Here is a 23358-nt window from a genome sequence, read left to right on the forward strand (position 1 = left end):
AAATTACAGTGGATCCATGATATTTAAAATTGTCAAATGTTGAAAACTCTTGCTATTGGTTATCAATGTATAAGGAAATGAAAAATGTAGTAAAGCTAATGTTTATTTAGTACACTACAATTTTAAACATTAGGAACATTAAGAATTAAAGTGTTTTATTTTTTGTAAAAAATTTATAGTAGTTTGAACAGTGTTTGCCTCTTTTTCATCATATAACTTAGGATATAGAGCCAATGTCTTTTCTATGCCTTAGTGAATTGTCGTAATTTTTTCTAAGTTTCGATAAGCTTCCAAAATTTTATCCTTTGTACTTTAAACATTGTGAAATATCTCTGAGAGTTCCTTTGATATGAAGTGTTTCAGCCATGAAATAAGGAAGTAGTTAGTGGTGGTATCAGAGAGAAGAGATGACATTGTTTATAAAGCAAGAGAAGCAAAGTGTCCCCTGCCTTACCTTTGAAGGAAAAGGCTAGAGCCCTTGAAGCATTTGGTGAGATTGAGCCTGGAATGAGAACTTGGTAGCAAACAAGGCAATGCCAGCTATCTCCCTGGATCTCACCTTTCCTTCTAGGTTCTTATGTTAAACTACATCTGCTATGCCCTAGGAGTAAGCTGCTCCCTCTTTACCATGCCAACTGTTGTGTGGACAGGAGCTCCTTTATTTGGTTTTCCTTAAGCTTATTTGGTCCAGAGTGTGTTTTCTTTAAAAAAGTGATCGTATAATCCCCATGCTTGTACTGTTGACCTTTGAACAATACAGGTTTAAACAGCACAGGTCCACTGATATGTGGAGTTTTTCAATAAATATATTGTAAATTTTTTGGAGATTTAATATAATTGAAAAAACTTGCAGACAAGCTGTATAGTCTAGAAAGTATCAAAAAATTTTAAAAAGGTATGTCATGAATGCATAAAATATATGAAGATAGTAGTCTGTTTTATCATTCATTACCATAAAATATATGCAAAATATTATGAAAAATAAAGTTTTCCAAATTAGGCACACAAACACAACCATACATGGTACCATTAGCAGTTGAGAGAAATGTAAACAAATGTTAATGATTCAATACTAAATCATAACTGTATAAAATTAACTGTACTGGTACATACTATATTGCTGTAATACTTTTGTAGTCACTTCCTTTTGCTTTGCAATGAGCTCAAGTATTGTGAGTTTCCACTAATAATGCTGTATGACACTAACCATCTGCAGCTGAGCTGTATGTCTCTCTCTAATAAGTTGCATATCACAGTAAAATGTGATTCCTTGCAGTTTTCATATACTTTTCATTGTGTGTGGTATGATACAGGTTTGCAAACACAAAATTGGACTCATACCAAGTTTCACTAGTTAATGCCTGAAGTACTCCCAGATAGCTGAGAAAAGATAAGACATTACAACTGCTGCGGCAGTTGCCTGCCATTTCAAGATAAATTAGTCTGGCAAAAAGATCATTGTGGAAAAAGAAAAATTTGAGAAGCTGCTGCAGCATGTGCAAAAACATTCACTTTTTGTGAAGTACATTTTTACCTTGTATTGAAAGTGACCAAATAAAACCAGAGGCATGGATACATGGAACATATTGACATATCTCAGAGGGGTAAGGGTGGGGGGAACTGGGAGAAATTAGCCAAAGAACATACATGCGTATATGCATAGTTCATGGACACAGCAGTGTGGTGAAGGCTGGATGAGGCAGGGGCTGGGTGGATGTAGGCAAATGGGGAAAAAATGGGGAACATTGTAGTAGTGACAATGATAAAAAAAGGTAAAAACAGTGTAGGATTGTTATAAGAAAGGCATGCCTATAGACTCTAATATGATTTGAAAAAAAGTGAGTTATTGTATGACAACTAAAAGGAAGAGGAATATGAAGGATCTAAAACTAGAGAATTTAATGCCAGCAAAGGAAGGTTTGATATATTTAGGAAGAGGTTGGCTTTAAAAATGTTAAGATAACAGATAAGCAGCTTCTACCAAGAGGTAGCAGAGAAGTTCTCAGATGCCATTGGGTAGAAAAGATACCTACCTGAAAAGGTTTGTGATGCAGATGAAAATGTCCTATTCTGGGAAAATACAGTCCCACAAAGGACATTTGTTACTAAGGAAGAGAAGTGAGCATCGGGATTTAAGGGAGGAAGGGATAGGCTAACTCTACCCATTTCTGCACATTCATTGGTTTATAATCAGGATTGCTTTTATCTATAAAGCCTGCTAACCCCTGAGCCTTGAAAGAAAAGTCTTTTGGTTGTACCAGAAGGTGTGGACAACAAGAATTATTTTTCTGTATTGGTTCTATTGATATGGTGTCTCTTTCCAAGTCAAGAAGTACCTTGCCAATAAATGACTGCCTTTTAAAGTTCTTTTCATTTTGGACAATGCCCTTGGACACTTAATAAGCCCATAAACTCAACACTAGAGGCACTTAAATTGGTCTATGTGACCTCAAACATGACATCTCTAATTCAGTCTTTAGATCAGGGAGTCATAAAGATCTTGAGGCTCATTTTGTACTGTACTCTATGGAAGGGATTGTCAGTACTATGGAAGAGAACCCCAAGAGCAAGAATATCATGAAAGTATTGAAAGATTACACCATTGAATATGTTATAGAAAAAGCTGTGAAATCCATTAAGCCTAAAACAATAAATTCTTGCTGGAGCAAACTGTGTCCATTTGTTATGCATAACTTCACAGAATTTACAACAGAACCAATCAAGAAAACCAGGAAAGAGATGTTGGATATGGCAAATAAAGTGAGTGGATGGGTGAAGAGCTTTAAGATAACGGATCTTGGAGAAATTCAAGAGCTAATAGACACCACACTAGAGTGATTAACACAAGAAGACGTGATGGAGAACAGTGCTTCTGAACCAAAATGATGAGGAATAAGACAGAAGAAGCACTGCCAGACAAAAGATTAATATTAGACAATCTTGCAAAAGGGTTACAATTATTCAGGACTGCTTTTGATTTTTATGACATGTATCCTTACATGGGTATTGAAACTAAAACAATGGAAGTATCACATAAATGCTAGTATCATATAAAAACATTACTAGAAAAAGGAAAAAGCAAAACATCAGGCAAAAATAACAATGCCTCTCCTGCCTCCCTTTCTACATCCTCTACCTCACCACCCTTGAAACACAACCAACCTCTCTTCTTCCTCATTCTCAGTGTACTCAATGTGAAGATGATAAGGATGAAGATTCTTATGATGATCCACTTCTACTTAATAGTAAATAACCATCATGTTATGCAGTAAATGATCTTATTTGTTTGTATGTGTGTCTTCTTGTAAAAATCTAGTAACTATTTGGCAAGAACTGTATGAGACTTACTTTGTTTCTGCTATCATAATTATCACTTAAATATTCATTATGTAGAACTTGTATGATTTGTATGCACATGGATAGACTTTTCTTACCTAAACATAATGTAAATGATATTTAATATCAAATTCATATTGTCATCATTACTGTTTTATAACTGCTTTCAAAGAACTACATTACTGTGCAGTATACCTCGCTCATAATTGGAGAAACTGCCTATCAGCCTATTGTCACAGCTAAGTGATTAAACAATGTAAGAGTGTTTCTAATACTGTATTATGAATAAGACTACTGCAGTATAGACATAGAAATTTTATAATAATTTATTCATTAGCATAGCTGAGGCTCTCATGAAGCAGCTGCACCAATTATATTAGTATACCATAAACCAATCATATTGCTGCTGCTTCATTATCAATGCTTGAATCATTACACTTTTAAATAAATATGAATTTTGTTTTCACATTAGACTTCCATTTTTGATGGCTAGTATTTGTAATATATATAACATCTATAATACTTTTTATCATGTCTGGCAATATTGATGTAGGTAGTGACAGATGATTTATGATTTATCTTGTAAACAAACAACATAAACAGTGTCAATAAACACAGTAAAATACTGTAAGGTATTTTCTTTTTCCTATGATGTTCTTAATATTTTTAATTAAATTTATTGGAGTGGCATTGATTAATAAGATCATATAGGTTTCAAGTATATGTTTCTATGATATGTGATCTATATATTGCATTGTATACCACTCACACAGAGTCAAATAATCTTTCATTGCCATGTATTTGTCCCCCATTACCCTTTACTAACACCCCACACCGTTCCCTCTGGTAACTACCATACTGTTGTCTGTGCCTATGAGTTTCAATTTTATACCCACATATGAGTGAAATCATATGGTTCTTAACTTTTTCTCACTGACTTATTCTCCTTAGCATAATATTCTCAAGGTTCAGCCATGTTGCCACAAATTAAAGTATTTCATCCTTTCTTATGGATGAGTAAGTATTCTATAGTATACATGGACCACATCTTCTTTTTCCAGTCCTCTGTTGAAGGACACTTTTGTTGTCTCCATATCTTCGCCACTTTGAGTAATGCTATAATGAACATAAGAGTACATGTATCTTTTTAAAAAGATTTTATTTATTTATTTTTAGAGAGAGGGGAAGAGGAAAAAAAAGAGGGAGAGAAACATCAATGGGTGGTGGCCTCTTGCACACTCCTCTACTCGGGTCCTGGTGCACAATGCAGGCATGTGCCCTGATCAGGAATTGAACTAGTGACCCTTTGCTTCGCAGCCCAGGCCTCAATCCACTGAGCCACACCAGCCAGGGCAGGGTGCATATATCTTTGTGAATAAATATTTTTAGGTTTTTCAGATAGATACCCAGAAGAGACATTGTTAGGTCATATGGTGATTCTATTCTTAATATTTTGAGGGACTACCATACTGTTTTTCCATAGTGGCTGTATCCACCTACATTCCTGCTGGTAGTCAGTGAGGGTTCCTTTTACTCCACAACCTCTCTAACATTTGTTATTATGTGTCTTATTGATTTTAGCCATTCTAACAGGTGAGAGGTGGTACCTCATGGTAGTTTTGGTTTGTATTTCCCTAGTAGCTAGTGAAGTTGAACATCTTTTCACATATCTGTTGGCCTTTTGTATGTCTTCTTTCATGAGGTGTCTGTTGAGGTCTGCCTATTTCTTAATTAGATTGTTTATGTTGAGTTGTATGAACTCTGTATAGTTTGGATATTAACCCCTTGTTGGAGCTGTTGTTGGCAAATATCGTCTGTTCAGTTATTGCCTTTTGTTTGGTTGTCAGTTTCTTTTGCTGTGCAGAAGCTCTTTAGTTTAACATAGTCCCATGTATTTATTTTGGTTTTTACTTCCTTTGCTTTTAGAGTCTAATTCATAAAATGTTCTGTGACCAAGATCCATAAGTTTAATACCTATGTTTTTTTCTGTGTATCTAACTTATTGTTTCAGATCTTATATTTAGCTTTTTGATCCATTATGATTTAATTTTTGTTCATGGTGACAGACTGGAGAGTAGTTTTATTCTTCTGCATGTGGCTTTCCAGTTTTCCCAGCATGATTTATTAAAGAGGTTTTCTTTCCTCCATTTGTGTTTTTTGCTCCTTTGTCAAAAATTATTTGCCCATATACATGTGATTTTATTTCTGGGCTCTCGGTTCTGTTCCATTGATCTCTGTGTCTGTTTTTCTGCTAATAACCATGCTATTTTGATTGTCATAGCTCTGTAGCATAATTTGAAGTCAGGCACTATGATACCTCTGGCTTTGTTCTTTTTTCTCAGGATTGCTGTGGTTATTCAGGGTCTGTTGTGGTTGCGGTACAGATTTCATGATTTTTTGTTCTACTTTTTAAAATGATATTGAGATCTTTTTAGAGAGTGCATTAAAAATATATATGGCTTTGGGTAATATGGCCACTTTAACTGTGTTGATTCTTGCAATCCATGATCATGGGATATCTTTTCATTTCATTGTGTCTTTTCTAAAAAAAAATATTTTAAAGAGAGAGGAATGACAGAGAGGAATGAAGGAGAGAGAGGAAACAGGGATTGATTGTTCCACTCATTCATGCATTTGTTGGGTGATTCTTGTATGTGCCCTGACCAATGATCAAACCTAAAACCTTGGTGTTTTCGGACACTACTCTAACCAAATATCCAGCTAGGGCTCATTGTATCTTTTTTAATCTCTTGTAATAATGCTTTGTAGTTTTTAGTACGTGAGTCATTCATGTCTTGCGTAAAGTTTATTCCTAGGTGTTTTATTCTTTCGGTTGCAATTGCAAAAGGAATTTTTTTGCATTTCTTTTCCTGAAATTTCATAGTATACAAGACATCAGAGGAATTTGTACATTGATTTTGTATCCTATAACTTTACTGTATTTCTTTATTGCTTCTAATAATTTTTTGTAGGACTCTTTACAGTTTTCTATATACAAAATCATGTTACCTGCAGAAAGTGACACTTACTTTTTCATTCCCAGTTTGGATGCTTTTTAATTCTTTCTCTTGCCTCATTTCTGTGGCTAAGACTTTCAAAACTATGTTGAATAAGAGTGGTGAGAGTGGGCATCTTTGTCTCGTACCTGATTTTGGAGGAAAAGGTTTCAGTATTTCACCATTGGACATGATATTAGCAGAGGGTTTATTATATATGATCTTTATTATGTTGAGGTACTTTTTATCTTTTTAAAATATTTTATTGTTTATGCTGTTACCGTTGTCCCATGTTTTCCCCTTCACTCCCCCATCACCCAGCCTGCCCCCCACTTCCATAGTCAGTGTCCACACCCTTGATCATGTCCATGGGTCCTTCATATATGTTCTTTGACTAATCCCTTCACTTTTCAGTCAGTCCCCACTTTCCCCTTCTCCGTTTACAGCTGTCATTCTGTTCCATGATTCAGTGCTTTGGTTCTGTTTTGCTCATTGGTTTATTTTGTTCATTAGGCTCCTCTTAAAAGTTGAGATCACAATGTATTTCTCTTTCACTGACTAGCTTATTTCACTTAGCATAATTGTCTCCAGTTTCATCCATGCTGTCACCAAAGGTAGGAATTCCCTTTTCTTGCTGGGTAGTATTCCGTTGCGTAAATGTACCACAGTTCTTGTATCCACTCATCTACTGATTAGCACTTAGGCTGTTTCCAAATCTTGGTTATAATAGTGCTGCTATGAACATGGGTGTGCATAAATTCTTTTGAATTGGTGTTTTGGGATTTTAGGGGGATATTCCCAGCAGTGGAATCGCTGGGTTAAAAGTCAGTTCCATTTTTAATTTTTTGAGGAAATTTCATACTATTTTAAATAGAGGCTTCACCAGTCTACATTTCTACCAACCAGGGTGCCCTTTTGTCCACATCCTCTCCAGTATTTGTTGTTTGTCGATTTATTAATGATAGCCATTTTGTCAGGTATGAGGTTGATATTTCATTGTGGATTTAATTTGCATGTCTCTGATGGCTAGTGCTGTTGAGTGTTTTTTCATCTGTCTGTGGGCCATCTGTAGGTTCTCCTTGGAAAGTGTCTGTTCAGGTCCTTTGCCCTTTATTTAAATTGGATTGTTTGTCTTCCTGGTGCTGAGTCATATAAATTCTTCATATATTTTGGAGATTAAACCCATGTCCAGTGTATTGTTGGCAAATACACGTTGAGGTGCTTTTCTTCTATACTCACTTCATTGAGCGTTTTAATTCTTAATGGATGTGGTATCTTATCAAATGCTTCTTCTACATCTAGTGATAAGATTGTGTTTTTTATCCTTTGTTTTGTTAATGTGGTATATTACATTGATCAGTTTGCACCCCACTTGATTGTGATGTTATTTTTTGCATTGTATTGTATTTGACTTGCTAATGTTTTGTTTAGGATTTTTGTATCTATATTCATCAGAAATGGTGGTATGTGATTTTCTTTTCTTGTGTTATCTTTGTAGACATTTGAATCAGGGTTATCTGGCCCTCATAAAATGTGTTAGGAATTACTACCTTTTCTTCATTTTTTTTAAAGAGTTTGTGAAAGATAGGTATCAAATCTTAGAATGGTAGAATTCACTAGTGAAGCCATCTGGTTCTGGACTTCTATTTTTGGAGGTTTTTGATGGTTGTTTCAATTTCCTAACTTTTGATTGGCTTATTTATATTATCTAATTCACCATGATTCAGTTTGGAAAGGTTCTATGTTTCTAGGAACTTTTTCCCTAAAAATTTAAAATGTCAATCTGGTGGCATATAGTCTTTCATAGTGTTCTAGAATGATCCTTTACTAGATAATATATTTGATGTCTGGAGTAGCTTCTCCTTTTTCGTTTCTGATTTTGTTTATATGAGTTTTTCCTCTGTTATTTTTCTTAGCGAGTCTAGCCAGTGGTTTGTCAATTTTATTAATAATTTCAAGGAACCAACTCTTCACTCTTATTACTTTTTTGTACAGCCTTTGTTTTCTATTTCATGTGATTTTGCTCTGATTTTTCTTTTTCCTTTCTTCTACTAACTTTGACTTCCCTTTGTTTTACTTTTTCTTGTTCTTTAAAATGTAATATTCAGTTACTTACTTGGGATTTCTCTTGTTTCTTGAGATAGACCTGTAATGATATAAATTTCCCTCTTATTACTGCATTTGCTGCAACCCAGAAGTTTTGATATATCATATTGTCCTCACTTGTCTTTATGTATCTCTTGATCTCACTTTTAACTTCTTCTTTGACCAAGTCATTTTTAATATTAAGTTGTTTAAACTTGATATATTTCTGTACTTCTTTACTTCCTTTTTGTAGTTGATTTTTAATTTGAAAGCATTGTGTCCACAGTCTTGCTGTGTTTCAGTCTTCTTGAATTTGTTGAGACGGTGATGCAGTATAAGGTCTATTTTTGAAAATGTTCTGTGTGCACTGTAAAAGAATGTATAATCTGGCATTCTGAGATGAAAGGCTCTATAAATGTCAGTTATGTCTCTTTGCTCTAATGTGTCATTTCTGTATGTATTTATTGATTCTCTGTTTGGAAGATCTGTCTATAGCTGTCAATTGATTATTTAGGTTTCCTACTATGATGTGGTTTTTGTCTGTTTCTCCCTTTATTCCTGTTTGTAGTTGCTTTACATATTTTAATGATCCCATATTGAATGCATATATATTGAGAAGTATTATGTCTTCTTGGTGTAGTGTCCCCTTTATCATTATGAAGTGTCCATCTTTGTCTATTTTTACCTTTATTATCTTGAGATCTATTTGTCAGATGTAAGTATGGCTATAGCTACTTTTTGTGGATGCTATTTGCGTGGAGAGTCATTTTTTACCCTTTCACATTAAGTCTCTTTATGTTTGCAGCTTGGATGTGTCTTTTGAAGGTCACATATGTTTGTTAGTTTGTTTCCAGGCTGCTAGTTTGTTTCCTTATATTCATTGGTGAATTCAGTACATAAACATTTAGGGTAATTATTGATATACGAGTGCTTCTTATAAATCTATGTGTTTGGTATTTTTTGTTTGTTTGTTTCTGGTCACTCTGTGCCTTCATTGGTTGCTATTCTTTGTGTTTCTGTGTGTTGTTTTCATTTGGTGGTATGCCGTGTTTCTTTCTTATGGTTACTGTTATTTTGAGTTATTTGTTTCATTTTGTGTGTGTGTTTACCATTAGGCTTATAAAAAAGAAAATGTTATATGTACAGTAGTCCTTTTTCCTTTGGAATGAGACTGATCTTCATTCTTTGCAAATTCTGACTCTGACTACCAACCCTTTTGTGTTTTTGCTGTCAAAAATCATCCCTTTTTATGTCATATATTTGTTGGTGATCTGATTCCTCATTTTGTGACTTTTTGAGTATTTTCTTCAGTGGAGGTTTCTTGGTGATAAATTCAGTCAGCATCTTAATGTCTGTAAAAGTATTTTTCCTTCACATTTGAAAGATAACTTTGATGGATATATCATTCTTGGCTGGTAATTTCTTTCAGTAGTTTGAATATGTGGTTCCACACACTCTTGACTGTAGAGTTTCTGCTGAAAAGTCCTATTATAACCTCATAGAGTTTCCTTTAAAGGTTACTTTCTTTTTTATTCTTTCCCCCTAGATACCTTGAGAAGTCTTTTTTTTTTTTTCTGTCATTAATTGACCACAGTTTTAATACATTGTGCCTTGGAAAAGGTCTGCTTGGATAGAGGTAATTTTATAGTCCCTCTGCTTCTGGATTTGAGAATCTGACTCATTCTATAGGCTTGAGAAGTTCTTATCAATTATTTGTTTGAAATAGCTCTTTCTCTTTCTTTGTCTCTTCTTGTATACTCACTATTCTTATATTGCTCTTTTTAAGTATATTTTATTGATTATGCTATTATAGTTGTCCCAACTTTTTCTGCCATTTATCATCCTCTGCCCTGTACAACTCCCCCTCCAGTATTCCCTCCCAGCACTTAATATCTATGGATTGTACATGTAAGTCCGTTGGCTTCTCAATTTCCTATATTACTCTTTTTTGTATTGTTCAGAATTAAAATTTTTACTTTTTAAAGTTCTTTTATTATTGTTCAAGAACAGTTGTCTGAATTTACATCCCACTACTCCCTCCACCATACAGCCATCTCCCTCTCCCTCCCCTGCTTCCACCCCACCTTGGTTTTATCCATGTGTCCATTGTTCATGAAAACTCTTCCTCCCTTGCCCTTATTATCCCCCTCCTCCCCTCTGATTACTGTTAGATTGTTCTTAATTTCAATGTCTCTGGTTATATTTTGCTTGTTTGTTTGTTTTGTTGATTAGGTTCCACTTGAAGGTGAGATCATATGGTATTTGTCCCTCGTTGCCTGGCTTACATCACTTAGCATAATGCCCTCCAGGTTCATCCATGCTGTCGCAAAGGGTAGGAGCTCTTTCTTTCTCTGCTGCTTAGTATTCCATTGTGTAAATGTACCATAGTTTTTTGATCCATTCATTTACTGATGGACGCTTAGGTTGCTCCCACCAATTGGCTAATGTAAATTGTGCCTCAGTGAACACTGGGGTGCATAGGTTCTTTAGAGTTGGTGTTTCAGGGTTCTTAGGATATAATCACAGCAGTGGAATGGTGGGGTCAGAAGGCAGTTCCGTTTATAGTTTTCTGAGGAAATTACATAACGTTTTCCACAGTGGCTGCACCAGTCTGCATTCCCACCAACACTGCACTAGGATTCCCTTTTCTCCACATCCTCTCCAACACTTGTTATTTGTTGATTTGTTTATGATGACCATTCTTACTGGTGTGAAGTGGCATCTCATTGTGGTTTTAATTTGCATCTCTCTCATGGCTAATGAAGCTTAGTATCTTTTCATATGTCTCTAGGCCTGCTGTATATCCTTGCAGAAGTATCTGTTCAAGTCTTTTGGCCATAACTTTATTGTTTTTTTTTGTCTTCCTGGAGTGGAGTTGTGTGAATTCCTTATATATTTTGGAGATCAAACCCTTCTCCGAGGTATCATTGGCAAATATATTTTCCCATATAGTTGGTTCTCTTTTCATTTTAATGCAGTTTTCTTTAGCTGAGCAGAAACTTTTTTATTTGCTGAGACCCCATTTGTTTATTTTTTTCCTTTATGTCCCTTTCTTTAGGGACATATCAGTGAAAATATTGCTGTGTGGTATACCTGAGATTTTCCTGCCTATGTTCTCCTCTAGGATTTTTATGGTGTCACATCTTAAATTTAACAGTTTTATTCACCTTGAAATTCTTTTTGTATATGGTGTAACTTGGTGTTTGACTTTCATTTTGTTTTTCCATGTAGCTGTCCAGATCTCCCAACACCATTTGTTGAAGAGGCTATTTTTTCTCCATTTTATGCTTCTGCTGCCTTTGTCAAATATTAATTGACCATAGAGACTTGGATTTATTTCTGTTCCATTGGTCTATGTGTCTGTTCTTATGCCAGTACCAGACCGTTTTGACTACTGTGGACTTGTATACAGTTTGATATAAGGTATTGTGATCCCTCCCACCTTGTTCTTCTTTCTCAAAATTGCTGTAGCTTTTCGGGGTCATTTATGGTTCCATATAAATTTTAGAAGTGTTTGTTTTATATCTGTGAAATATGTCATTGGTACTTTAATAAGGATTATGTTGAATCTATAAATTTTTGGGGGTAGTATGGCCATTTTGATGATGTTAATTCTTCCAATCCATGAGCATGGGACATGCTTCCATTTCTTTGTGTCTTCCTTAATATCTTTCTTCAGTGTTGTATAGTTTTCTGAGTACAGGTCTTTTAACTCCTTGGTAAGGTTTATTTCAAGGTACTTTATTTTTCTTGTTGTTGTAGTAAATAGGATTTTTTTCTCTGATTTCTGTTTCTGATATTTCATTGTTGGTGTACAAAAATACCTTTGATTTCTGAATATTGACTTTGTATCCTGCTGTCTTGCTAAATTCACTTACTAGGTCGAGTAGGTTTTTGAGGAGTATGTAGGATTTTCTATGTACACTGTCAAGTCATCTGCAAATGATGACAGTTTTGCTTCCTTCTTTCCAATTTGGATGCCTTTTATTTCTTTGTCTTGTCTACTGTGGCTAGGATTTCCAATACTGTGTTGAATAGGGATGGTGAAAACAAGCATCCTTATCTTTGGGGAAAAGCTTTTAGTTTTTGCCTATTTGAGTATGATGTTGGCTGTAGGTCTCTCGTATATGGCCTTTATTAGGTGGAGGAATACTCTCTCTGTTCCCACTTTTCTGAGTGATTTGATCATAAATGGGTGCTCTAGCTTATCAAATGCTTTTTGCGCATCTATTGATATGATCATGTGAGTTTTGTATTTCATTTTGTTTATGTGATGTATTATGTTTATTGACTTGTGAATATTGTATCATCCTTGCATCCCTGGGATGAATCCCACTTGATCATGTTCTGTGATCCTTTAAATGTCAGCTGGATGAGGTTTGCCAATATTTCGGGGGGTATTTTAATGTCTATGTTCATCAGTGATATTGGCCTGAAGTTTCCTTCCCTTGTTATGTCTTTATATGGTTTTGGCATTAGAATGATGCTGGATTCATAAAAAGAGTTTTGGAGTCTTCCATCTTCTTGGGTGTTTTGGAATAGCCTCTTGGGAATAGGGGTTAGCTGTTCCTTAGATATTTTGTAAAATTCTCCTATGAAACCATCAAGTCCGTGGCTTTCCTGTGCTGGAAGTTTTTTGATTACTGCTTCAATTTCATCAGCTGTTACTGGTCTGTTCAGGCTTTCTACTGACTCTTCATTCAGTTTTGGAACATTATATTTTCCTAGAAATCTGTCCATTTCACCTAGGTTTTCAAATTATTTGGCAATAATTCTTCATAGTAATTTCTTACAATCCATTGTATTTCTGTGTGTGTTCTCTCCCCTTTCATTTCTGATTGTGTTTATTTGGTCATCTCTTTTTCTTGATGAGCCTGCTTAAAGGCTTATCAATATTATCTTTTCTATGAACCATTTCCTGGATTTATTGATCCTTAGAACTGTGCTTTTAGTTTCTATGTCATTTAATTCTGCTCTGATCTTGGCTATTTCCTTTATTCTCTGTACTCTGGACTGTCTTTATTGTTGTTTTTTCAGTTCTTGTATATGTAGGTTAGGTTGTTTATTTGGAATGTTATCTTTTTTAGGTAGACCGGTATCACATGAACTTTCCCCTCATTACTGCTTTTGCTGTGTCCCATAGTTTTGGATCATTGTGAATTCAGTTTTATTTTTATCCAGAAACTTTTTGATTTCTTTCTTGATCTCATTCTTGACCCATTCATTGTTGAGTAGCATGCTATTCAATCTCCATGAATTTGAGTGTTTCTGAGTTTTTTTTCCCTGAGGTTGGTTTCTGGTTTCAGTCCCTTGTGGTCAGAGAGTATGCTTGATTTGATTTCAATCTTCATGAATTTTTTGAGGCTTTTTTTGTGTCTTATCATGTGGTCTTTAAAAATGTTCCATTTGCACTTGAAAAGAATGTATATTTTGCTTCTTTGGGACGAAATGCTCTTTCTATATAAGTTAAATCCATTTCATCTAGGAAATTGTTCAATGCTGAATATCTTTGTTGTTATTTTGTTTGGAACGTCAGTTCTTTGACAGTAGGGTGTTAAAATCCCCTACTATAATTGTGTTGCTTTCAGTGTCTTTCTTGAAATCCTCCAAGATTTCCTTTCTGTATTTGGGTGCTCCTATGTTGGGTGCATATATGTTTACAATATTTATGTCTTCTTGGTGAATTCTTCCTTTGAATATTATGAAGTGACTTTCTGGATCTCTTTTTATGGCTCTTTTTTTTTTGAAATCTATTTTGTCTCATGGGAGTATTTCTACCCAGGCTTCTTTTTTTCCTGTCCATTTGCTTGGAATATTTGTTTCCAGCTCTTAATTTCAGTCTGTGTAGGTCTTTTGTTCTGAGGTAGGTTTCTTGTAGGCAGCATATGTCTGTGTCATGCTTTCTTATCCACTCAGGTCTTCTGTTTCTTTTGTTTGGAGCATTTAATCCATTTATATTTAAGGTTATTATTGATAGGTACTTAGTCATTGTCATTTGTTCATCCCTGTGTTCCTCTCTCTCTCACTTTTTTTCTTCCAGTTCTTAAAGTAGACACTTTAGCATCTCTGGCCAAGCTAGTTTCCAGGAACTGTATTCTTTGAGGCTTCTTTTGCCTGGGAAACTCCATATTTGGCCTCCCATTTTAATTGAGAGCCTTGTTGGGTAGGTAGAGTAGTCTCGATTACAGGCCTTTGTTTTTTATTACCTGGAATATTTCTTGTCATTCCCTTTTGGCTTTGAGTGTTTCCATTGAGAAGTCAGCTGCTTGTCTTACCAGATCTTCCTTGTATGTTGCTTCCTGTTTCTCCCATGCCACCTTTAAGATTCTGTCTTTGTCTTGGTATTTTGCCATTTTAATTATGATGTGTCTTGAAGTGAGCCTGTTTGGGTTCCTCTTGATTGGGACTCTGTGTTTTCTGGATTTGTGTGACTTTTTCTCTCATCAAATTAGGGAAGTTTTCTATCATTACTTTTTCAAACAGGTTTTCTATCCCTTCCTCTTCTCCTTCTGGTATCCCTATTATATGGATATTATTACATATCATGTTGTCCTGCAGTTCCCTTAACACCTCTTCATTCCTTCTGAGTCTCTTTTCCTCTTCTTGCTCTTTTGGCAGTTGTTTTCTACTTTGTCCTCCAGCTCGCTGATCTCATCCTGTGCTTCATCAAACCTGCATTTGATTTCTTCTGCTGTGTTCTTCAGTTCAGAAATTGCATTCTTCATTTCCTCTTTGCTCTTGTTGATAGTTTCTGTTTCCTTTTTCATGTTGATATAGTTTGCAGTGAGTTCATTGTAGTTTCTCTGTAGTTTTTGGTAATTCTCTGTTAGCTCATTGAGCTTCCTTATAACCATTGCTTTGAACTCAATATCTGATAGTTTACTTGTCTCTATTTCACTTAGCATTCTTTCTGAGGCCTGCTCCTTCCTTTTGTTTGGGGTTTATTTCTTTGTCTTCCCATTTTTTGTGAGACTCTTCTTGTTAGCCTTTGCTTCTTAAGTTGACCTTTTCTGACTTCCTGGGTTTGTAGCATGAACTTCTGTGGTGAAAGATCTGTGAGATTCAGTGGTGCAGTCTCCTTGATCTCCTGAGCTCACTGGTCTTAGGCTGTCATTTATGTTGGCTGTCTCTGTGTCTTTGGATATTGATTGTTGTTGGGTCTTTCTTTGGTGGGTCCTTCCCTCCACCTGGTTAACTGAGTGTCACTGCACCCACCATGTCTTGTATTCTGTTGTGTGGGTTCGGACAGGTTGTGTTCTAGCTGATTCTTCTGTCTGTCCATGGTTTTCAGGTTTCTCTCTCACTATTGTCTGTTGTTTGTTCTGGGTAATATCTCCACCATTTGGTTGTAATTTCAAATTGGTCCTTTGTGGAGGTTCATGTGGCTTCCATTCAGTCCTTCACCTTGTTCTGTTATTATCTGTTGGTGGTTTCTCTCTTCCAGCAGGTATATTGGTGTTCACAGTCCCCACCTACTGTTTATGTGATCAGTTTGAGGAGGAGGGCAAAATGGATTAAGATAGCAAGAGTGTATTGTATGGGATTTAAAGACCAACCCATGGAGAAGAGATTGAAGATACTTTGGGTATGTATAGTATTAATCATGATATTTCTCCAACAAGCCACTTTTTGAAAGGGTGGAAGAAAAGATAAGACTCTTCTTAGAGGGGGGAAGGATTGTGATTTAGATCCAGAAAATAGTGAGCTTGTGCAAGTTGAGATTATGAAATATAGTGAGAGTAAAGGATAGAATATAGGTGTAGTATTCTAGAGAATAGAGTTAACCACAACAGTAATAAAGTTCCAGAAGACAGTGAGGTGGGTTAAGATCCAGATGTGTTATAGTCTTTACAACTGTATGGAACAATAATTATTTATAACAGTAATAGAAGAAAAATCATATGATAGAATCTGTGTGATCTAAATAACAAGAATAGGAAGGACATGACCTATAGTAGAGTGCTATTGGAACACAAGTGAAGCAAAAGGAGGAAACTTAAGAATACACTATGAAAGCGAGAGGGAAAACGAGTCAAAGAGTGCAATTAAACAAGACAAAGAAAACTAAACAGAAAGAAGAGAAATTAAAACTAATAAAATAAAAGAAGTCAATGAAAAAGTAATAATACAAATAAAGAATAACTTGTAAGTTCTCTGGAATATCAAAGTGAAATTTGTCTCAGTTTCTCAGTTGTTGTGGTGATCCCTCTTTGGGTCTGAGTGTAATACTTTCACACCTCCATGTCTCATTGTCTCAACTTGTGGGGGAGAGGGGGAAGAAAAAAGAAAGCTTCCTTCTGGCTTTATACCAGCATAGAGCTCTGCTGGTCTTCCTGGTTGTAGCAGGCTGTGGGGGGTTCATTTTCACTTTTCTCCCTTCTTGTGGTTTTGCCCAGATAGACACTAGGTCTAGGCTGCACTCTTCTAAGTTGCTCAGCCTCCAGCCCATTTCCTCAGTTGACTGCCTATCCTCCAGTGCCCTTCTACACCAGGCCTTCATCTTTAGTCCACTAGTTGTGCTGTCCTTGAGGTGCACCAGTTAGGCACATTTCACACAACACCTTTTTGCTCTTTGCTGTCCTAAGTGCTAGGGTCTGTCAAATTCTCTTCAGGGTAGTTTGACTCCCCCACTGAATTAAGTCTTTTTGAGGACTGCTAATTCCAGGAGCCCTGCTGCTCTCCTGTGGGGCTTACCTCCCCCTTCCTCTCATTAAGCCAGTTTGGCCACAGTGGGCGGGAGTACGGCCATGGCTGCCCAAACAGGTGTGGGTGTGTGCCTCTGCTGCTGCCACCTGGGGGAGGGTAGGGGCAACCTGAAGTTGTGGCAGCAGGGGCTGGCCTGTGGCCAAGGCTGTGGCATTTGTGGGGGCAGCTGCTACAGGAGAACTCCCTGAACAGGCACCAAGAGCCTCTTTATTTATTTATTTATTTTTTAAATAAATTCCTCCTGTTCAAGCCTGTCATTGCAAACTGGTGCCTAGCCTCTCTCACAACCCACCTTTCCAGCCAGACTGGAGAGTATCCAGGTCAGGGTCCATCACAACCCAACTATTCTCCCTTCTCTAGGTGTCACCTGGCTCCACAATTTCTTTGGTAATGACCCAGCCAGTATCCACAGTCTCAGTGGGGGGAAACCACCCCTATGCATTTACCACTTAGTGTTTACTCCCCCCAGCTACTTCAAGCATCCAGGTCCATCCTGGTGCTGCAGTATCCCCCCTGTTTGGCAGGGGAGGGAGCCATTGACCTGGCTCTCTTCCAAGAATCATGAGGCTGGCCCATCATGGTCCGGGCCTGGGGCTGCAGCCACCCTGAATCCTGCACTGGTCCCAGGGATCTTATCGTCCCAAAGCAGTCTCCTTACCATCTGATTTTACAATGTCTTCTACAATTTTTGGCCTCCAACCTTCATATATGTTGGGATACCGTTGGCTGTTCACTCCATTCCTCAGATCAGCTAGGTGTTCCACCTGTGTGCAGTGGAAGTAGACTCTGCTTCCACCTATCTCTCCACCATTTTCTCTCTCTTGTCCTATACTATTCTTAACCTTCCCCTGTCTATGTTATGCCTAATAATTATTCTTCATAGTCCCTGTACCTTTTCCCTCCATTTTCCCCCTCTGCCAACCCACTGGTGACCCTCCTTGTGATCTCCATTTCTGTGATTCTGTTCCTGTTCTAGTTCTTTGCTTAGTTTTTGTTTTTATTTTTGGTTCAGTTGTTGAAAGTTGTAAGTTTGTTGTCATTTTACTGTTTATAATTTTTGATCATCTTCTTTTTCTTAGATAAGTCCCTTTAACATTTCATATAATAAGGGCTTGGTGATGATGAACTTCTTTAACTTTACCTTATCTGAGAAGCACTTTATCTGCACTTCCATTCTAAATGATAGCATTGCTGGATAAAGTAATCTTGGATGTAGGTCCTTGTCTTTCGTGACTTTGAATATTTCTTTCCGGTCCCTTCTTGCCTGCAAGGTTTCTTTTGAGAAATTGGCTGACACTCGTATGGGAACTCCTTTGTAGGTAACTGCCTCCTTTTCTCTTGCTGCTTTTAAGATTCTCTCCTTATCTTTAATCTTGGGTAATATATTTATGATGTGCCTTGGTGTGTGCTTTCTTGAACCCATACTACATTTCACTTAACCATCAAAGACTGGACTTAACGCCACTGATACTCTTTGCTCCTCCCTGCTGAATGGATTACTAGCCACAACCTGATTTTTCCCATCTTCTGGCTAGCCCTTTTGTGATCTCCCATCTGTGTGAGGCTGTGTCTGTGGCCTGGCTCAACATTTTTCTCTTCTCATGTCTCTGTTTTGTTCCCACATTCCTACTTTTAGATGTTTCAATGTGTAGATCTCTCAAATGTGTTTATGCATTGAGCAGGAAATTCTTTGTTGAAATATAGGTGTTCAAATTATTGTAATTTCAAGGGGAGAGACCAAAGGGGATAGCCTATGCCATCATTCCTCTTATATCACTAAACATTTTTTTCTCTTTCTATATTTTTTGTAAGAACACAGTCTATAATTCATATAAAATACAAAATATATAGTAATCAGCCATTTATATTGTCAGACTTCTGGCCAACAATAAACAATTACTAGTTAGGTTTTTGTAGAGTCAAAAGGTATACCGATTTTTCGCTGTGTGGGAAATATTTGTGCCCTTACTGCATTGTTCAATAGTCAACTGTAAATGTTTATACTGTGGAATATCTAGAGAATAAAATTCAAATGTCTAAGCACAGCATTCTAAATCCTTCACATTCAGGTTCCCAGTAATATTATGATCCCATTTCTCTCTACTCCTTATAGCCCACTCCCCTGCCATGCTGTAATTCTTATTATCAACTGAACAATGCTCCACAAAATGCCTAAACAACTGTATGTCCTGCTCAGTGTGAAAAATGCTTGTTCTGTTGTGCATGGAAAATGTTTACTCATAATTTAAGAGTTAGTTCAGTTGTTGTTAGTGAAACATTTTCAGACTGCCTCAGACAGAGCCAGCTGCCATGGGGTTTGTAGTCTTCATTTATAGCTATCATGTGTTATCAAGTAATTTAGTTGTTAATGTGTGTTTATTTTTTCTCCAGAATAATTGGTAAAAAGTACCTAGTTGAATATATTCATAGATGAATAAATTAATGTTTAAATTAAGCAACTAGAAGGGCTTCTTTTACAGTATAGTTCAAAATAATGTGATTTTCAATTCATCCTCATCCTCTGTTTTTTCTCTCACTCTCATAGCACATCTACACACAGGGACTTTTGTTCATTTATAATTTTTTGTACTTTGTCAGGCAAGGCATTTTAATGAAGGTTATTTGAAGTGTTTTTTTTTCCCCCCTGTATGTATCTCTTGTTTTCAAAGACAATTTCTTAATGCTGGCAAGCATGTCCTTGTGGAATATCCCATGACACTGTCTTGGCAAGCAGCTCAGGACCTGTGGGAGCTAGCTGAGCAGAAAGGTAATGTATGTTCTTTTTGTCTGTCTAGAACACAGACCCCTTACTAAGAGGTACTGCCACTAAGATTTCTATGATAATCATCTTTATCCTTTAAAGTTTAACCCCATCAGGTATATTACTGGCCCAAAAGGATCCCAACACTTCTCCCTTAATAATGTAGGCACATATAAGGAGATGTGTGAAGGACCAGCAGGGCAGGGGGATGGGAGGGAATTTGCAAACTTTTGTTTGAGACTTGTTAGCTTCTGTTACTCAAATTAAAATATGAATTAGTTTTCACCTATGGTAATATCATGATACTATTTTAGTTTTATTCATGTGGTATTTATATTGCTAATGGAAAAATGCTCAGATTAATTAATTGTTTTATATTCATACTTTGTAGTTTTGTTGTATTCTAACAACACCATTTATATTGTTATATGCCAGGAACTTGAGAACTCTGATATGCACTTCATATATTATTTTGCTTAATTCTCCTAGAAATCCTTAGAGGTAGTTATTTTCTGTAACTAAAAGATAGGTATCCATAGATCAGATGTTAAATGTTAAATTATTTATGCCAGGACAAAAAGCTTGTAACATGACTACTAAATGGGAGATGAAAATTTGAATTCAATTCTTATGTTTTCTGGTGTTCACGTTTGTTCTTCTGAATCATCTGGTATGCCAGAGATTTTTTGTTGTTATAGTAACTGGACATGTCCCTCTATGGAAGCAAGTAGAATTATATAAAATGTTGAAGGATGAAAGGAGCTGGTTAAATGAATTTTGGATCACAGACGCCTTTTTTTCAACATTTCCTATGGAAAACATTTAATATATGAAAAAAGCATGCTGAAGAGTTATAATGAAAATCACCAATGAAAACACCTTATGAAGATTTCAGGAATGAAAGCAAGGTAGGTGGGAGCTTAACCCAGTTGCTCCCAACTGGGTTAGGTGCATCCAACTGGGACACCTAACCAATCTTCTGAAGAAAAGAGTGAACAGCCAGTGGAATTCCACCTTATATGAAGTTTGGAAGCCAAAGATTTTAGAGGACTTAAAAACAGATGGTAAGAAGATTGCATAGGCCTATGGGAAGGTCCCTGGGACCTGCGCCAGGACCGTGGCTACTGAGGAGCTTTGGAGGAGAGCCAGAGCAGTGTTTGTAACATCTCAGCTCCCTCTTCTGCCAGAGCAGGAGAGCCAGTCCTGCACCAGGAGATACCTGAATACTTGAGGTTGTTGGGGGGATAAAGACATGATGGGAGGCCCACTCAGGTGGTGTTTCCTGTTTGGGTTGGGGTGCCTGCTGGGACAGTACCAGAGAAATTGGGGAGCTGGCTGATACCTAGAGATGGGAGAAGAGTTGAGTCGTGACTGACCCTGACCCAGATTGTCTCAGGACTGGTCAGAGAGTCAGGCTGTGTGAAAAGTCAGGCACTTGTTAAGAACAGCTGGCTGCAACCAAGGGGAATCTCCCCCGCAAAGAAAGATCTCAGCCACTGTGCAAGGAACACTCATGCTGTGGCAGGGCCAGTGAAGAGGGAGGAGGAGGGACACGATTTGCTCCAAATCAGGGCACCTAACGGACTGATCAAAATGGGGCATCAGGGGCTAGGGGTTACAGTCCCCAGAAAAACTTAATTTAAGAGAGGAGCTAAACAGCCCTGAAGGGACTTTACCTGTGCAGAGGGCACAGACCAGCAAAGAGGGAGGATGGGTGCAAGTTGTTCCCACTAGATACACTTCACGGAATCAAAGGATGACACAACGAGGCGAATTAAAGGCACCACTGGACAGGTGGATATGGACAGTGTGGTCTGCTTAGTGCTCTGAGGGCTTTGGGTTAGAGGCTGGACACCTCTGAATATTGTAACCCAGATGGATATCCTAAGACAGAGCCACAGGAAAGGAAAAAAAAAAAAAACAGAGACTAGCCCCAACTCTGCCTGGAGCTTCCAAGATGACCAGCAGAACCTGCTCGGGGGGCTTAAAGTCAGCAGGAGGCTTTTTTTTCTTTCAAGTGTAATACAAAAGACCCAGATCTGTGAAAGGAACAAAGACAGATCCAAAGAGAGATCAGAAGGGTATCGCCAACAACTGAGACAAAGTTCACTCTGCCATCCTACAGACTTGCATTTTATTTGTTAGTTTTTTAGTTATGTTTTTGTTGTTATTATTGTTATTTTTTAATTTCTCGTACTTCCATTGAGGTTTTTTTTTCTTTTGTTCTTTTGATTTAATTGTTTGACTGGTTTTCCTTGTTCTCCCTTTCATATTGCATTTTAATTTCCTTTACTTCACTCGAATTCCAACAACACACTACTCTTGGTCATTTAATTCTTAATTTTTTATTCATATCATATACTTCTTATAATATTTTTGTGGTTCCAATTCCCACACAGCACCCTTCTCTGGTCTTGGTCCATTTCACTGTGTTCTTGTACTTTATTACTGTTGTGGTTAACTTTACTCTCTTGTACACTGCACATTTCCAGCCCTTACTTTCACTCTATCTCATCATCTAATCTCACATAAGCGCTCTGCTTTCTGGAGTCAGCTCACATTCTTTTCTCCCTCTAACAAGAGTCTTATCTCTTTTTCACCCTTTATAAAAATGGGCTAGTTGGGTGAAATATCATGGTTATTCCTATACTTCTCCATAGATCTGCTGTCTCTTCTGTACTTGTAGATACTTTAAGTCACATAAAATACACTGCCACTGTCTTAATCCATTTCACCTTTGCCCAGCCCCTGGTCACATACAAATAAGGTGGGAGCTGTGCATACCACTAAACACACTGGATGAGAGAACCCACCAACAAAGGAGCCACCAACAGGTAAAACCCAAGAACAACAAGAGAGCTGACACAAATGGAAGAAAGGACAACTCTAGAGCATCCAGACAAGGAGTATATATAAAAGAGCCCCTGAATCCCACAGAACTCCTACCATAGAAGTTCACCCTACAAATACAGCTAGCAAAGCAGAGAATCAGGTATTGCAGATACAAACAAAAAGACTCACCTAAAATAGGGCAACAAAAAACAGCCTACAATTGAAAGCAATTAAAGATTCCCCACTAACAGAACTAAATGAAATGGAGGCAAGCAAACTATCAAATATAGAATTCAAAATATGGTTATAAGGATATTCAAGGAACTTATAGACAATTACAAGGAACTGAGTGAAAACTACATCAGTATGAGAAACAAAATAGAAACTATAAACAAGAACCAGGAAGAAATAAAGAATATAATTCCTGAAATAAAAAATGTACTAGAAGGGATTAAAAGCAGGGTGGATATAGCAAAGGACTGAATTAGTGAGCTGGAAGATAAACTAGAAAGAAATACCCAGGTAGGCCAGCAGCATGAAAGAAGACTAAAAAAAAAAAAAAAAAAGATAAAGGGAATTGCAAAACAACATGAAACATTAAAATCCTAGGAATACTAGAAAGAGATGAAAATTAGCAAGGGA

The 23358-nt window shown here is 36.9% G+C and overlaps 1 protein-coding gene across 4 annotated transcripts in view; it reads left to right on the top strand.

The window, feature by feature from the left end:
- Positions 1–23358, top strand: part of BLVRA (biliverdin reductase A) — a 162991-nt gene that overhangs the window by 82265 nt on the left and 57368 nt on the right. For all 4 annotated transcript variants that reach the window (XM_045827547.1, XM_045827548.1, XM_045827549.1 and 1 more), the window contains one exon: positions 19793–19890. In XM_045827547.1, coding sequence (XP_045683503.1) covers positions 19793–19890 — 98 coding nt within the window. The remainder of the gene's footprint in view (positions 1–19792; positions 19891–23358) is intronic.

The sequence above is a fragment of the Phyllostomus hastatus genome, unplaced genomic scaffold (genome assembly GCF_019186645.2).
Source record: "Phyllostomus hastatus isolate PE091 unplaced genomic scaffold, TTU_PhHast_1.1 phas_scaffold_78, whole genome shotgun sequence".
NCBI classification, from domain to species: Eukaryota; Metazoa; Chordata; class Mammalia; order Chiroptera; family Phyllostomidae; genus Phyllostomus; species Phyllostomus hastatus.